General features: G+C 57.4%; 1 protein-coding gene across 1 annotated transcript; it reads right to left on the bottom strand.

Moving 5' to 3' along the window:
• Positions 1 to 270: 270 nt before the first annotated feature.
• Positions 271 to 15,718, bottom strand: LOC122190926 (myotubularin-related protein 5-like; the record flags this gene model as incomplete). The annotated part of the gene is made up of 20 exons (XM_042891075.1): positions 271 to 509; positions 603 to 676; positions 854 to 1,026; positions 1,293 to 1,552; positions 1,738 to 1,896; positions 2,550 to 2,618; positions 2,728 to 2,877; positions 3,247 to 3,359; positions 4,005 to 4,218; positions 4,754 to 4,852; positions 5,388 to 5,516; positions 6,143 to 6,256; positions 6,609 to 6,686; positions 7,653 to 7,766; positions 9,149 to 9,257; positions 9,696 to 9,828; positions 10,568 to 10,673; positions 12,839 to 12,949; positions 15,256 to 15,384; positions 15,514 to 15,718. Coding segments are annotated over 20 exons (2,778 nt in total), but the record flags the coding sequence as incomplete, so codon positions are not given.
• Positions 15,719 to 16,965: the final 1,247 nt, after the last annotated feature.

Raw genomic sequence — 16,965 nt, forward strand, 5'->3', positions numbered from 1 at the left:
TTGGAAGAGTCCTTGAAGATCATAGAAGGTAGAAGGACAAAATGGTTGGGTTGGATGGGTCCTTATAGATAACAGAGCCATAGAGTGGTCGAGTTGGAAGGGACCTTACAGACTACAGAACCACAGGACGGTTGGGTTGGAAGGAACCCCAAAGCCCCCAGCCAGTGCTCTGGTCTTACACCCAAGGCCCTCAGAGGTGACTCCTACAGCAAGGCAAGTTGCAGCCACTGTTCCAGGACAGCTTCTGGCCACCTCCTCCCCAGACACCACCAGCCCATGCAGACGGAGGGTGTGGTGCATGCACGATCCTTACCCAGGGGGTCTGTGGGAGTGCCTTTGAAGATGATGCGGTACGTGGTGAGGAAGATGGCTCCTTCCGCAGGGAGAAGAGGTGGACCACCAATATTCCCCCCGGCGGCCTCCTCCCTCCCGTCGGGCATGAGGTACACACGCAGCCCCTCCATCACACACTCCTCACCCACCAACAGGTTGGGGCGCAGCAGCTTTGGCTACAGGGGTGTAAAACGAGGAGTTTAGGTTTCTGAAGACTGGTAGAACAGCACCAGAACGTTCCCCCGAAGCGTCGCACGTCAGGTCAGTACCTTCTGGATGGGAGGAAGCCTCTTGCTCTCCCTGTGCACAGCATCCAGTGTCTCTATGTGCATCTGCACGATATCTGTGGACAAACACGCAGTCAGAGACCATGAGCTGTCCCACAGATCACCCAGGCTCCACCTCTTGGCATCCCCACTGCCTCTTCCAGAGCCCCTCCTGTACAGCCCCCGCAGCTGATGGGGACCCCCGGTGGAACCACGCGGCCACCCAGCCCCAGCACTGCTGCAGGGCCCATTACCAGGGATCATGACGTGCAGCCCCTTCAGGTGCTCGTTGGTGACTCCGCTCTCAGTGCACACTTTGTCCACGAAGCGGTTGATGAACCGCACCACGTAGTTGGCCACATCCGAGCTTTCAGCATCCTCAAATCCACTTTCCGTGTCGTAGCTCTCGGCCACGCTGCCAGCGATGCTGCCGTGCAGGAGAGAGCAGTTAGCTCAGAGTGCTCCTCTCCGTTGCCATAACCCAGAGCAGGAGGGCCCTGCCTACGCAGGAGAGCCCAGGGGAGACCCCTCCCTTGAGATGAACCCAAACCCAAAGGAGCTTCCACTCCTGCCCTGGGCAGTGCAACTTTCACCGATTCCAACTCGAAGCCAAATAATCTGGATGCTCCAAGGAGCCCCGAGTCCCCAGATTGGGCTGCTCCGCTCCCCCTGCAGTCCTCCAGCCCTCCTGACCTGTTGGTGACAAAGCTGTTGCTGACGCTCTCCACATCCCCCAGCCCGGAGCTGCGCAGCAGGCGGTTCTTGCTGGTGTCCAGAGGCAGCAGCAGGTAGCTCATGCGGTTGGCATAGTGGATGGCCTGGCTGAAAACTGTGCTCTCCTCCTTTTGGATCAGTTCCTGCTGCTTCTCTCGGCTCATGGTGGGCCACAGCCTCAGCTGCTCTGATGCTATCTCAAGGGCAGACCTGGCTTCTTGGGGTTCCTCCGCGCCCTCCTGAAGGAGATGGAACGAATGTCAGAGGTCTGCATGGACAGGAGAGCTGCTGGCCTTCACAGGGCTCTCCCAGTGCCAGGATGCAGTCCCTTGGGCTGCTTCCAGCACCCCACCCATCCCACGGACATCAAGGGAGAGCTGCCCCCACGCAGCTGCTCTGCAGGAACCCAGCTGCCCCCACTCACCTCATCTGTGTGGTTCTCCTCACTGCTGTCCAGGTACAAGGCTCGGATGTGGTTCTGCACATCACTGTAGAACATAGCTTCCCAGAACTGGATGTTGGTCCACACCACGTGCTCCTGCACACAGCTGTAGGCAAACTGCGTGATGCCTGGGCTCAGTTTCTGAGGAAGCAGAAGAGGGACAGAAGAGTTTTATCTGAACGCAGTCCTTGTGCCAGCCTCTCCTCTCCAGATCATTCTTGCTCTCTCCTGCTGCCAGGAAAGGCAGCACACCCTTGGACACGCAGGAGGGACACCAGCACCACAGTTCCTCCAAGGAGTCCTTGCAAACACTTCTCAGGTTTGCTCAGCACCTACCCTGAGGGCCCAGGAGAGCCTCATGCTACAGATGCTTTCTAGAAGGCAGAATCTTATCAAGCATTACAATGTGCTGCTCGGGGCTGTGGTGGAGTCCCCATCCCTGCAGACATTTAAGGGACGTGCAGACACAGCACTAAGGGACGCTGTTTTGTGATGGGACTTGGTAGGTCAGCTCAGTGGTTGGATTTGATAATACAGAAGGGTTTTTCTAACCTAGATAACTGTAATCTCAGCCCAGCCTGACGGATACATGAGTGCATCCCCAGTCCTAAGCAGCTTTTCCCCAGGTGTTTCAGCTCAGCCAAGCTTGTGCATGGCTGAAAGATACTGGGCAGAATTTCATGCCCCAAGAAGCATCGAGGGGACAATCTGCCCCTAACCCAGTCTCTGCAGCCTCCAAGGAGTTCTGAGGCTGTGAGGGCCACACCAGACACCAGGACACTGCAGATACTCACTCGACAGAAAGCGGTGACCAGCGGCAGGAGCGCGGCTGCAATCCCATGCTCATCCATGGCCGTGCAGTCCTGGGGAAAAGAGCAGAGCTTACAGGAGGATCCACTTCAGGATGGCCAGGTCTGCTCCCACTCCCACCCCACAATTTCTCCCACACTGGGTGATGCTCTCCTTCCCTACCTGCAAGCAGCAGTTCATCATACGGACGATGAAGTCGAACTGCTGGTGGTCCAGCACGGCACGGTTCTGCTGCACGTGCAGATTCAGCTCCTGGGTCAGGCAATGCCGGGCCGCTCGGCCTTTCATGGCACGCAGCACAGCAGGGAACAACTGCAGGGAAAGATGGGGAGCAGATGAGCTCCTGAAGTCAGAGTCAGCCCACAGGGAGAGGTGCAGGAGGGGCACCTCGCCCTGGCTGTGTTGGCTGACACTGTGCTGTCACACATGGATCAAAGCAGCGTGATAAACAGCATCTGGGCAGCTGTAGCACAGCCCCAGAGCTCCAGGGTCAGCCACCTCCACAGGATAGACCCTGCAGTGGGGTGAGCAGCCAGGAACCCAGGGACACAAGAAGGAGGAACAGTGCTCAGAGGACAAGTGAGCACGGAAACAGAGCTGCCCGGCAGAGGTCTGGATACAAGCAAGGAATGCCATGGAGGAGAAGCATTCTTCTGCCCGCTTCTCGGGAGCCCTCCTCACCTTTTTGGCTTCTAACATCTTGTTCTCAAAGACATAGGAGATGCAGTTCCGAACCACCTCCAGGCGGCGGGCGCTGTTGGCCAAGGCGTTGCCATTTCGCTCCATGATGGCTGCTGGAGAGAGAAGCGATGCGGTTCAGGCAGGGCAGGGTCGCAGCCCAGGGAGTGGAAGAATGGGTGTCCCAATGCTCCACACAGGCAGTGCTGTGGGAGGACGCTGAAGGGATTTCAGCAGTCCTCTCATGCTGGTTGGTGGAGCTGAGGGACCTCTGAGCAGCCAGAAGGGGAGAGGCTAACGGGGACAGTGATGTTGAGATGATGGCACTACCCTAAAGTACAAGGGCAAGAATAGAGTCCTGCACCTGGGGAGGAACAACTACAGCATCGGGACGGATTGGGGCTGAGCCACTGCAAAAGGGCTCTGTAGAGAAGAACCTGGGGGTCCAACAGGCTGACCAACGACTGACCACACGCTGATCATGAGCCAGCAGTATGCCTTGGTGGCTCAGAAGGCCAACACGTGGCACAGAAGATGGCCAGCAGGGCAGGGAGGTGCTCCTGCCTTCTGCTCTCCACTGGGGGGCACATCTGCAGCACTGCACCCAGTGAGGAACTCCCCAGTTCCAGGCAGACTGGGAAGAGAGAGAGCCCAGCTCAGGGTGCAGAGATGATGGGGGTCTGGAGCAGCTCCTGCTGGGGACAGGCTGAGAGCCTTGGGGCTGTGAGCATGGAGGAGAGAAGTACGAGGTGGGTCTGAGCACACGTACCAATGGGGGGGGCCTGAAGGAACCATGCACTTCTTCTCTGCTTTCACAGCTGGAGGAGCTGTCTGTAGCTTGGCTGTGGCCTGATCGATGATCCACTGCACTGTGCCCTCATCCAAACGTGGGAAGGGCTTCTGGTGCAGGCGCAGATGACAGCCTTCCGTGGGCTTCTGCACTTTGTGCATGGTCACGGCGGGGTATGGGTTCTCCTGGCACAGCAAACAGAGTTTCTTTTCAGCCACGAGGAAGTCGTGCATCATCCCGCAGGCTCGCAGGGGCATCTCTCAGCAGCCTGTGTTCCTTTCCTCTCCCAGCAGCACTTTGCAGCCTCCAGAACCTAGCAGTGCTGAGGGCAGGCTGTCAGCTCACAGTACCATCATACTCTGCTCTCAGGAGCCGCAGGGACAGCACGCTGAGCACACAGCAAAGAGCAAAAAGCACTCAGGAGCTCAGGGCTGGGATGGCTAAAGGCATCTTAGGCCAGTCAGCACGGGCAGCAGCTGCTCCAGAACAAGGGGAAGGAAGTGCCTAATGCCCAGACCACCAAAAACAGGAATACCTCCACTCAGGAAGCGAGGGAGAGGCTGAGGCCAGGCAGACACCCTGGGGTCCAGCAGCAGTTTCCATAACAGTGTTTCCAGCACCAGTTACAGTAACATGAGTGGAGGAAGGACAGATGGACATGGGCTCTCAGCCAGGTTCTCCCAACCCTCCCGTCAGAGCAGGTTCCCCTCCTGCACTCACATTTTTGTAAAGTTTCTCTGCCAGCTCCTTAATGTGCCGCAATATTTTCTGCTTGTTCCCCTCTTCTGCACGCATGCGCTTCACTTCATAAGCAACAAGCTGGAAGAAGAGATGGGTGAGAGGAGCAGCTGCCTGCTGGGCAGGATCCAGCATCCTACGATTCCCTGGCTCCATCCCCAGCAGCCTCCATCCCCAGTAGCCTCCACCCCCATCCCCAGCAGCCTCCATCCCCAGCAGTCTCCATCCTTCATCCTCAGCAGCCCCCATCCCCAGCAGCCTCCATCCCTCATCCCCAGCAGCCTCCATTCTTCACCCTCAGCAGCCCCCATCCCCCATCCTCGGCAGCCTTCATCCCCAGCAGCCTCCATCCTTCATCCTCAGCAGCCCCCATCCCCCATCCTCGGCAGCCTCCATCCCCAGCAGCCTCCATCCTTCATCCTCAGTCGCCTCCATCCCCAGCAGCCTTCATCCCCAGCAGCCCCCATCCCCCATCCCCAACAGCCCCCATCCCCAATCCCCAGCAGCCTCCATCCTCCATCTCCAGCAGCCTCCATCCCCAGCAGCCTCCACCCCCCATCCCCAGCAGCCCCCATTCACCATCCTCAGCAGCCCCCAACCCCAGAGGAGCGCTCACCTCATCGAAGAGGTCGATGGAGCGGTACGGAGCTCCCCTCTCTGTCACAAAGCCAGCAAAGGCCATGCCCTCCAGCACCTTGGTAAGGAAGTCATCTTCCGTCAGCCCCCTCTGCCCCAGGAAGGCTGCCTGCAAGAGGGAAGCGTGGTACCATCAGGACAGGAGCTGATGCCATGGCCACGCTGAGCTTGCATCCCTCTGCTCCCGTTGCCTTCTGCTGAGTTAGATTTCCTCCACAGAACCCCAACACCTCCCATGTTTTGCTCCTCTCCTGCCTTGGCTTTGCCAACAGCCCCAAGGCGCTGCTGTTTCCTCTCCCCGGGTCTTGCTTCCTGTCTCCAGGCATGGGGAAAAGCCGTGTCTCAGCCCAGGAGGCACACAGCCCCAGCTGCACTGTGCTCGGGCATAAACAGGGAAATGGCATCTGACCCACATACGACCTTGGGACACTCAAGGACAAACAAGGGATGCAGGTGGAGCTGGCAGTGGTGCAGAAATCACCTGCTGGAAGCACAGGACTTCACTTGCAGACACAGCTATATTTATGCGACCCTTTCCACGCATTCTCTCTCCCTGACCTCAGTGCAAACCCACTTCCAAAAGAGTCATCCCACGGCCACGCAGGGCAGTGTGAAGAGCTGTTCTATGGTGTGGCCACGAGGCCCTGGAGCAGAGAAGCTGCTCCATGCTGGCCTCCTCCTCCCAGCACCAATGCTGGGAGCAGGGCCAGGCCCATGCCCACATCCAGGCCGTACCTTGTGGAAGCGGATGACGGGCTCAGGATGGATGCGGATGATGTGCAGACACCAACGGTAGCCCTGCAGCAGCTGTGCAAACAAGCGGAGGAAGACAGCCCGGATCTCCTTGTCCTGTGCAAAGGGACGGACAGTGCAGTCAGGAGGACAAAGGGACCACGGGGCAAAGGGATCACATTCACGTGTCAGCATCAGCCTCTGCTGAACAGGGCAGGAAACTCAGGGACCTTCTAAAGAACAGAGGAGGTGGGAGATAGATCTCCAGTGCTCTCCCCTTGCCAGCATCTCTGAGACCACATGCATGCAGGAAGGAGCTCTTGTAGCCCTGCAAGGAGCTCTTGTAGCCCTGCGGCCACTTGTGAAGCTCCCATCCCAGAGCAGGGTGCTGGATGCCTGGCAGAGATGGCAGCCTTGTGCCTGGGCTCTCTGCTTCTCGAGGCCCTGTGTGCGGCCCCATTTCACCCACCTGCATTTTGAGAGATGAAGCAGAAATCGTAGAAGGGGGGAATGCCAGATCTGCCACCTCCAGCTCTGGGTCCAAGACCTGCAGAAAGGCACAAGGCACATTCAGGCCCTGGGGATCTGTGCTCACACGAAGCTGCATTCCCCAGAAGCTCAGCAGGACCCACAGGTGTGTTCTTAGGGACCCATGGACAGACTTGAAGCAATCGGTAGCTATGGGAAAGGCTTCTGCCATGCCAGGGGCTGCCCACAGCCAGGCAGAGTGTGCTGAGGCCCTGACACAGCCTGCCCTGAGAGCAGCACGGATGCCCCATCCCAGCAGGTGCAAAGGATGGGGCCTTGAGCAGCCTGAGCTGGTGGGGGGCACCCAGACCATGGCAGAACTGGGGCTTTGCAGTCCCTTCCCACACTACCATTCTACAATTCTATGACTCTGATTCTCTCCAGCTGCTGTTTGGCTGCACTGTCCCAGCACCCGCTCTGCAGGGCCAGCAGGCTGGGAATGCTCTCACTGCCAGCAAATCAACATCAAGGCTGCAGCTGTTTCCTGCCCTGATTCCCAGAAACCTTTGGCAGATGAACCCTACAGCAGAACCATGCACCAGAGGCCACCATGGCTAACAGGATGACCATGAGGCAGCACTGTGCCCTGGTGGCCAGGGAGGCCAATGGCATTGTGGTCGATCAACAGTTGACCAACGGTTGACCAAAAGCTGACCAGGAACCAGCAGTGTGCCTTGGTGGCCAAGAAGGACAACGGGACCCTGGAATGCATTACAAAGAGGTGCTTTAAAGTTGCTCTGTGGAGGACTTGGGTGTCCAACAGTTGACCAATGGTTGACCACACACTGACCATGAGCCAGCAGTGTGCTTTGGTGGCCAGGATAGACAATGGGAGCCCAGGGTGCATTGCATAGAGCATGGCCAACAGGACAGGGAGCTCCTCCCTTCTGCTCTGCCCTGGGGAGGGCACAGCTGCAGCACATCCAGTGCTGAGCTTCCCAGTTCAACACAGGAACTGCTGGGAGAGCCCAGCTGTGGCACTTACCATGGAGAGGGCTTCACGGGTCTGCTGAAGGAGAGGCTCAGGGAGCAGGGAGATGTGCACACACTCAGGGACATTCACTGTGCCCCCATCCAGGTCGGCGATAACAACATCCAGCTGAAAGGGGCGAGACAGGAGTGAGACAGTGCCAAGCCACAGCCCACCACCTCCTGCTGGTAATGGTGAGCTAACAGAGAAACAACCCAGCCAAAGAGAGGGGATGTGGGGAACAACAATCTGTCTCCTCTCTGCCCACTGCAAGCTCAAGCATTCCAGCCCTCAGCAGCTATTTTCTCTTGTCTATTAAATATGCAAACACTTGTGATACATGAACTGTAAGGGGTTCCCATCACTGCCTGCTGTGGAGACCACAAGCTGGGTGAGCTCTCACAGGGAACACACTGACATCAGCCCCAGCACAGACTCCTTCCCGCTTCACCAGAATGGCGCTGTTCAGTTTGCTCAGAAGGTTGCACAAAAGCTTGTTTCAGTTGAGATCAGGCTCATTACGCTTTCATTTCATTCAGTTTCTACACTGAAGTCTGTCAGGCTGAAGTGCCAGCACAGCTTCTTGGACCAGCGCTGCCAGCTGAGCTTCAAAATCAAATCCTCAGTTAACCCAGCTGCTGTGGCACGGAACGGAGACCTGACCCAGGCAGAGCAGCCCCAGCCAGCGTGGAGCACAGCCTGAGCTGGCAGCCAGCACAGCACCATGAGCATGAGCTGAGAGCTCAGCTGCTGCCTGAAGCAGGGCTTGGGATGTGGCTGCTCACATCAGGACGTGTTGGGGGCTGAGCTGCTGCAAAGGAGCTGTGCAGGGAAAGACCTGGGGATCCTGGTGGACAGCAAGGCTGACCATGAGCCAGCAGTGTGCCCTGGTGGCCCAGAGGGCCAATGGGACCCTTGGCTGCTCTGCACAGAGTGTGGCCAGCAGGGCAGGGAGGTGCTCCTGCCCTCTGTTCTGCACTGGGGGGCACAGCTGCAGCACTGTGTCCAGTATGGGGCTCCCCAGTTGCAGGCAGGCTGGGAACTGCTGATAGAGCCCAGCTGAGGGTGCAGAGATGGGAGAAGCCTGGAGCAGCTCCTGCTGGGGACAGGCTGAGAGTCCCAGGGCTGTGCACATGGAGGAGAGAAGGCTGAGGGGGTCTGAGCAGAGCTGGTGGATATCTGAAGGGTTGGAGGTGAGGAGGAAGGGGCTGGGCTGTGTTTGGTGGTGCCCAGCACCAGGACAAGGGGCAGCGGGCGCAGACTGGAGCCCAGGGAGTTGTGTGTGAGTGTGAGGAAGAGCTGTGTGCTGTGAGGGTGGCAGAGCCCTGGCACAGCTGCCCAGACAGGTAAGGGAGTCTCCTTCTGTGCAGAGATCCAAACCTGCCTGGACACCGCGTACAGCTGCTGGGGCGAGCTGCATGGGGGCACTGCACTGGGGGAGCTGCACACCCCCATGGCTCTGAGTTCTGTGGTCCCACTGCTTCCCTTGCTGCCAGCTCATGGGGTCTCACCAGCTCCTGTGTCTCCGACTGGAAGATGGAGTGGACCCCGATAATGAAGGGTGTCGGCGTGCTCAGTACCTCCAGGAGCTGTGCAGGCAGGATGGGTACGTACGTGAAACTGCAACAAGAGATGAGCGTTGCTGCAGCCAGCTGAGCCCTGCCAGGACCTAGCATCTGCTCCCTGCCCTCCTGGGGGAGCACAGCCCAACAGCACGCCCTCAGCGCTCTCCTGCTCACCAACACTCTTCCATCCCAACCACTCTGTCATTCCACGGTTCTGTGATCTTTAAGGATCCTTCCAGCCCAACCATCCAGTAGCTCTATGATCTATAAGGTCCCTTCCAACCCACCCACTCCGTGGCTCAATGATGCACTGGCACACAGAAAAGGCTCCAGGGAAGGAGCTCTGAGAGCCACGCACATCCTTTACAGCCCACCCTGCACCAGCAATGTGTACAGCACAAATAATTACTGCCCAGGTAATTATGGAGAAAGGGGTGTTAGGTAGCCCAGGTAGTGCCCCAGCTCAGTCTGAGGCTTGAAGCTCCTCTCTCACCTGTACTTAAGGGGGAACATAAGTGCAAGGAGAGCCCGGCAGGCATCGGTGAGCCGCTGGTAGCTGCTGGAGAGAAACAGGATCTTGTGCTCAGTGAGCGCTGCACAGAAGAGATACAGCACATTGGTGATGCCTGGGGAGAAGGGAGAGAGCAGTGCTCAGAAAGAGGGTTCCCCTCCTGTGCTCCAGGACAGATCCTCACAACCTGTTCCTCATCTCCACATCCTGCACAACAGAGGAGCTGACACCCTCCAGGGGGGCACCTGTGGTGCCCATCCCTTGGAAAGGCACTTGGAGGCCTGAAGGAGCTGATATGCAGGAGGAAGGCAGCTCTGTACAGAGACAGCGATGGGACACGGGGGAATGGCTTTAAACTGGAAGAGGGGAAATGGGGTCAGATATGGGGGAAATGTTTCACCCAGAGGTGATGCAGCCCTGGTGCTGCTGCCCAGAGCTGTGGGTGCCCCATCGCTGGAGGTGCCCAGGGCTTTGGATGGGGCCCTGAGCAGCCTGAGCTTGGAGGAGGGGGATCCAGCCCAGGGCAGGGGTAGAGCTGAGAGGTCCCTTCCAACCCAACCATTTCATGGCTCAGTGATCTATAAGGTCCCTTCCAATCCAATGATGACCCCATGATCTGTAAGGACCTTTTCAACCCAGCTGCTCTATGGCTCTATGATCTACAAGGTCCCTTCCATCCCAGGCCGTGCTGTGATTCAGTGATTCTCTGCCTCTGCACACTGCTTGCACACTGCTGCCCCTTGCAGGAGGGCAGAGCCAGGGTAGCTCTCTCCAATGCTGTGCAATTGGAGCTGAGCCCTGGGCTGCTTTTGGCACTGGACCCACTGGCAAGGAGGTGTGGGGAAAAGTCTCACCGAGCTGCCGGAAGAGCAGAGCCACACTGCAGCTGCTGACGGGAAGCGAGTCATTGATGGGTGTCTGGATCACCTGCCTGTCCCCTGCCCCCAGCGAGATCGTCCGCTGCAAGAAAATGCAGGAGGTGATGGGGTGGCATTCAGCAAGGGGCCAGCATGAGGACCCAGGACCACAGTGCCCAAGAAACAGCTCCGTGCCCCCCAGGACAGGGCTGGAGCACAGCAGGCACAGCCTCATCTCTTCTTCTCCTGGGCAGTTTTTCTCCAAACCACAGCACTGGGATGCCTGCAGGTCCTCGGCCTCTCTCCAGAGGCACGAGGGCAGCGTCACATCAATGAGCACTTCTCCAGGGCTGTGCTGCTCTGCAGTAGGTTTGGCCATGTGCCCCATCTCCCCGCTCAGCCCTGTGGGCTCAGGGGGCTGCTCCCAATAAAGGCTTCTGGCCGGGCAGAGCCAGCACCCTGAGCTGCACCCGAGCAGCAAGCCGAGCCTCCTAACCATGGGGAAGCAATGCCATGGGGCAGGAACCAGCCCCGTGGATGTGGCAGCACCAGAGCTGCTTGCACGACCCTTCCACAGGAAGAAGAGAAGGGGCTAACGAGGACACAGACCCCAGAAAGAAAAGGTGTGCGTACCGCTGCTTCGTCGTCCGCGTCAGGCTGAGATAGAGACAGACAAAGATAGCACAGTCGGTTAGAAAGGCACAAACACAGCTGGATGAGGGGGGACAGAGGCACAAAGCGGGGAGCAGAGCTCTCAGAGGAGGAGAGGTGCACACAGACAAAGCAAAGCAGCCACCACCACACTGAGAAAGAGCGTTTGGACACAGCGGGGGCAGAGGGAAAGCACAGGGAGGGGAGCGCCACCAACACACCGTCCTCCCCGCAGCGTGCTGTGTGTCCCCGTGGCACAGATGGATCCTGCCAGAACGGGAAGGTGACAAATGGCAGTGGCCAAAGCACAGCTCACTGCCTTCTTCCTGCTGTGTGCGGGCTCCAGCTGGGAGGAACCAGATGGGGTGGGATGTTGTTGGGTGCCCGCACCCAGCCAGGCATGGCCATGGGCTCAGCTGTGGCTCGCCTGCTTCTCCAGAGCACCAGGTGTGACTGGCAGCCAGCCCCAGGGCCAGCACTGCTCCAGGGGCACGAGGTCAGCCTGAGAGCATAGCCTGTGCCCGGCACAAAACACCCAAACCAACAGCCTGCATGGGGACAGGGAGCAAAAACCCCCTTGGGGTCACAGGGCTCGGCAGTGGGGAGAGCCTCTGCCTGCAGGCACAGAGCTGCAGTGCTGCCTTTGGCTGAGTGCAGGGACACATGCCACCTCTGCAGCTGCTTTCCAAGTGTTAGTGTGGCAGAACAACTCCAGAGGGGCTGTGCTGCTGTCTTCAAACATCTTCTGTGAGAGGGTCTGCCTGGGAGCTGCCCACCTCTCCCATCTCCATCACTCACCCACCTGCTGCCCTCCTGGAATGGGAGCACCTTCCACAGCAGAACCAGAAGCTACCAAACCTCATTTTGTGCCTTCTTTTCCAGGAGTCAGGTATGATATCTAAGTGGGAACTCATCTACTGTGCTGCTTTAATGTTTAATGCTCAGAAAGCTTGGGAAGTTTGGACAGAGGGGTGTGAAAAAGCATCAATGTCTTCAAGATGGGAGCTCGCTCAGTTCTGCTCCTCTGTTTCAGAACTACTTGAACAGTGGAACACATGCCACTGGTTCCAAGTGCTCTGAAGACACAGCCAATGTTTCATCCATTTACCCATGCCCCAGATGCCCTTCCTATTAAGTCTGTTCTCAAACCTTGGGACCACAGACATGCACAGCCTGTGCCTGTTGACCCAGAGCAATGTTCTGTGTGCTCAGATGGGCCCAAGAAGAGCAGCGGGAAACTCTCTGATGCAGGGAGACCACAGACCACAGCAGGGATTTGCACAGCATGAACTGATCTACGCAGCTCCTGGGGGGGTGGAGGGGGAAGGAACAAAGCTGCTGACCCACGGCGAGGTGCTCTCAGCTGCCCCAGAGGCTGAGCTGCTCCAGGTGATGGAGCTGCATTGTTCTGCTCTACAGCACTTGGAAAGGTGCTGCCTGCACAAGCCAGGCCCTGCCAGCAGCAGGGCATGCAGCAATCCCCCAGCAGCTGGTGCAGTGAGCTGCTGCCTGCAGGAGGGTCAGGCAGGCAGGAGCAGAACGCAGCCACGCAGCATGGCTCTGCCCCATGCCATGGGGCTGGGAACGAGGCAGTGCAGGGAGGCTGCGGGCACCCACCTGGGCTCCACCGGTGATGGGGATGGTGCATGTCAGCAGGTTCCCAATGACATTCTCCAGGGACACGTTCAGCCCGTCCACATAGATGGTGTAGATCAAGCCCAGGCTGTTCTGCAGAGGGAAGCACAGCGTGGCTGAGCGTCGCTGCGGGAGGCAGCCACCTCCTGGTCCCCAGTAGCACCACCCTGCCCAGTGCCTGTCCCCAAGAAGGAGCTCAGCCCATGGTTCTTGGCTGCAGTGCTTCAGGTCTTCCCTCCAACCTCTCCCCCTGAGCCCTTCCCAGCAGGGATGGGGTATACAGCACGCACTCTGCTTCCAGCCAGCAACACTGACCTTCCCTGCCATCCCCACCAGGTCACCATGAGCAGAGGGAGGTTCCTGGTCCCTGCACGTCTGCATCAGGTCCCACTCAAAGCCTCAAACATAGGGCATGAAGGAAGGAACCATTTCTCCCTGAGGGTTGGGCACTGATTCTTCTGCACTGGGAGCGAGCATCGGCACCAGCACAGGATGCATCACAGGGCAGTGTCCAGCAGCACGTCCTCTGCGCCATGGATTGGCTGCTGGAACCACCCCAGTCAATCAAGAATTTGAGCAATCTGTCTTCAAGGAATCCCTTTTTCTCTTCAAACCATCTCCCCACATCAGCAAGAAATCACAGAATCACACAACCATTTGAAGATTTGAAAAGACCCCTGAGAACACCCAGCTTGATCCCAGCCCACCTCCCATGTGCTCACTGACCCCAAGTGCCCCAAGCTGGTGAAGTCATATGGGCTGGGAACCACTGCCATGCAGAGAACAAACCTCTGCAGGAAATGTCTTTCTCTTGCAATAAACCAGATGACCCAATTTCAGCCAAAATCATCCCCAAGCACGAGCTGTTTTCCCCCACAGCAGCCTGGCTCACCTGGCTTTGCCCTCCAACCCCAAACTAGTTGTGCATGTCAGAGAATCTCAGCTTTGTGGAGGCAAACCCCAACCAGACGTGGCGATGCCACACAATGAACTGCTCACAACAAGGGAAATGGACTCACGATCCAAGATCTCTGCTGCTCACATGTTCCTCTGTCGGTCTCACTGATCTCACTTGCTGCTTTGTGACCCCCTATCAGCCAACATGGGCCCAACTCATCGTCAGACACCTCCCAGTAACCCCCACCGTCAGTACAAGCTGGGAGATGGAAGGAGCACTGCATCCAGATGGGGAATGCTCAGCACAGCAGAGACACCGACCTGGTGGCTTTCAGAGGGCCCTTCCAGCCCCAACCATTCTGTGACTCTACAAAGGTCCTCTCCAACTCAACCCATTCCATGATTCCATGAGTCTACAAAGGTCCCTTCCAAACCAAAACATTCCATGATTCTGCGATTCTACCTACACACAGCACTGTGTTATGGTTCAGTGCCAGAGCACTGGCACAGGCTGCCCAGAGGACAAGCAGCCTCCATCCCTGGAGGTCAGGTTGGGTATTGGGAACATTTCTTCCCCAAACACCAGTCAAGGACTGGTACAGACTGCCCAGGGCAGTGGAGGAGTCCCCATCCCTAGGGGCATTCAAGGAACGTGGGGATGTGGCACATGGGGATAGTGGGCACAGTGGGGGTGGGTTGGGGTTGGACTTGGTGATCTCAGAGCTCTTCTCCAACCTGAATGGTTCTGTAATTCTCTGATCTCTAACCCCCACCTGGAAGTGGTCCTTGGCACCCCTCTCCAGCTGCCCTGTGCCTGAGCTGGGGTGGGAGCAGCCGTCCCCATAGGATGTCCCTTTGGTGTTCTAGAAAGCCTGGAGTTTGCAGCTTTAGGCTGAAGATTGGAGCATCCTGTGAAGCCTGACATTTGTAACAGCTCTAGGCTGAAGAATGGGTGACATTATTCCCTGACAGTCCTTCTCAATCCCAGTGGTGGCTGAACATCCTGATGGAGCACCCCACGCTGGGGCAGGCTGAGAGCAAGAGCTCCAAGCAGCTGCCCAGAAGCAATACCCCACAGTGGGAGGGAAACAAGGAGAATGGGGAGAAGTGTGATGGAGCTCTCCTCCTCCACATGAGGTGCTCACCCAGCACCCAAGCTGGCAGCAAATCTTCTGTATGCCCCAGATGGACTCCTCCTTTGGATCCCTCGCACCACAAGCACAGGGCAAGGCAGCTGGTGCCACCTGCAAGCAGCACATGCCCTCCCAGACCTGTCACAGCCACATAACACAGTGAGCTGGGAGAAAACAAAGGTGGCAGAGATAAAGGTCCCCAAAGGAACGGGCTGTTCTTCACGGGTGTTGCATTCACAGAATTGGGTGGCTGTGCTGTTCTGCAATGCTGGGTGCGGAGTCGGCCCCGTGCTGAGCTTCCAGCTGCTCCCAGCGCTACCAGCTCCATGCTGGGGCTGCTCACTGCCTCTCCTTGCCCCACACACTTACCCTGAACACCTCAGCGTGGTCCAGCCTTGACACCAGCACCAGGCTCTTGGGAGCAAAGAGCTGTGCCGGTTGGACAGGAGAAGCCGATTCCTCTTCCTCCTCTTCTCCATTCCTGGGGTGGCTTTGAGGCTGTGGTGACACAGATATCAGCCCAAACTAAGGCACAGACACCCTTCCCAATCCTTCATCCCAGGTTCTTCCACCAAGGGGACACCCAGAGAAGCCCCCACCCCTTCCCCAGCCCCACACCCGCTGTACCTGCGCGCTCTCCACAGCCTCCCAGAAGGTGAAGCAGGCGCAGTAGTGCCTCTCTGAGTTGATGTCGGTCAGCACGGCCACGAAGAAGGTGGGGGGGTTCCTCTCTGTGAAGAGCTGCCAACCGCTGGGCTGGCAGAACTGCGAGACAGGGCAGGGGATGGGGGTCAGCACTGTGGGCTGCACATCGCCCCATGCCCTTCCTTTGCTGCAGGAAGAGTAGGGCTGAGGCTAAAGCATCGGTATGTTAGCAACTTTATTTCTCTTAAATCCAAACACAGCCCCACGTTAACCTCAGGGAGTAGAGTTAATCCAGCCCAAAGCAGGGCACGATGCTCCGGGAGGTGGCACTCCTCGCATTGCCAACGCAGCCCCGCAGTGCTTCACTGCTTCCTGGGGACTTCCCGAGTAATTCCAGCCCCAGAACTCCTCACGTGGTTTCCAAATCTCAAGGGATTTTCCTGCCCTTCCCCTTCTCAGCATCTGCATTGGGTTGGTGAGCGCTGGAAAATTCCCTGATGTTCTCAGGGCTCCACGGAAAGAGCAGAAAAACTCAGCGGTTTCTGAGCGCAGGGCGACAGAAGGGAGGTTGAAAACAGGGCAGCGGGGACAGGATGACCCCAACGTCAGCTCCAGCCCTCAGTGAGTGAAGCAGTTTCTAAGCTACTGTAGTTCTGCAACCTTTGCCTGCTCTCCATTCCCCCACATCACACTCCATGTGCTCCAGGACATACATCCAGCTCCACTCCAACATAACAGGGCAGCCCCACTGCCACAAACCTTTAGTGCTGCATGGGGTTGCTGTGGCCCAAGTGTCACATCTCTCATTTGGCCTCACTGACTTCTACACAACGTTGATCCCACCTATCCAGATCCTTCTGCCAAACCACCACAGAATCCCTGAACATGGAAGGGACCCACTGAGTCCAACTCCTCGCTCCACCCAACCCCAATGTCTCAGAGCACTGTTCAAATGCTCCCTGAGCTCTGTCATTTTGGGGCCATGCCCACTGCCCACTGGGAAACCTGTTCCATGCCCACCGCCTTCTGGTGCAGAACCTTTCCTTAACCCCCACCTGGTCCTCTCCTGACACGGCTCCAAGCCTTCAGGAAAGATAAGTGATGGTTCAGTGCTCCCCCTGGAAGATGGGCACAACTCTGTGGAAGACAAGAGCAGCATTCCCAGAACCAACACTACAGAACCCAAACCATTTTGTGACTCCATGAAGGTCCCTTCCAACTCAACCCATCCTGTGATCCTATAAAGGTCCCTTTCAACTCAACACACGTTCTGTGATCCTATGAAGATCCTTTCCAATGCAAATCATTCTATGATTCCATGAAGGTCCCTTCCAACTCAAATCATTCCATCATTTCATGAACATCCCTTCCAATTCAGAACATTCTGTGATTCCATGAAGGTCCCTTCCAACCCAAACCATTCTGTAATCCTAT

This window comes from Lagopus leucura, unplaced genomic scaffold (genome assembly GCF_019238085.1).
Source record: "Lagopus leucura isolate 7727_CA_CO unplaced genomic scaffold, USGS_WTPT01 60113-0_obj-0_obj, whole genome shotgun sequence".
NCBI lineage: Eukaryota > Metazoa > Chordata > Aves > Galliformes > Phasianidae > Lagopus > Lagopus leucura.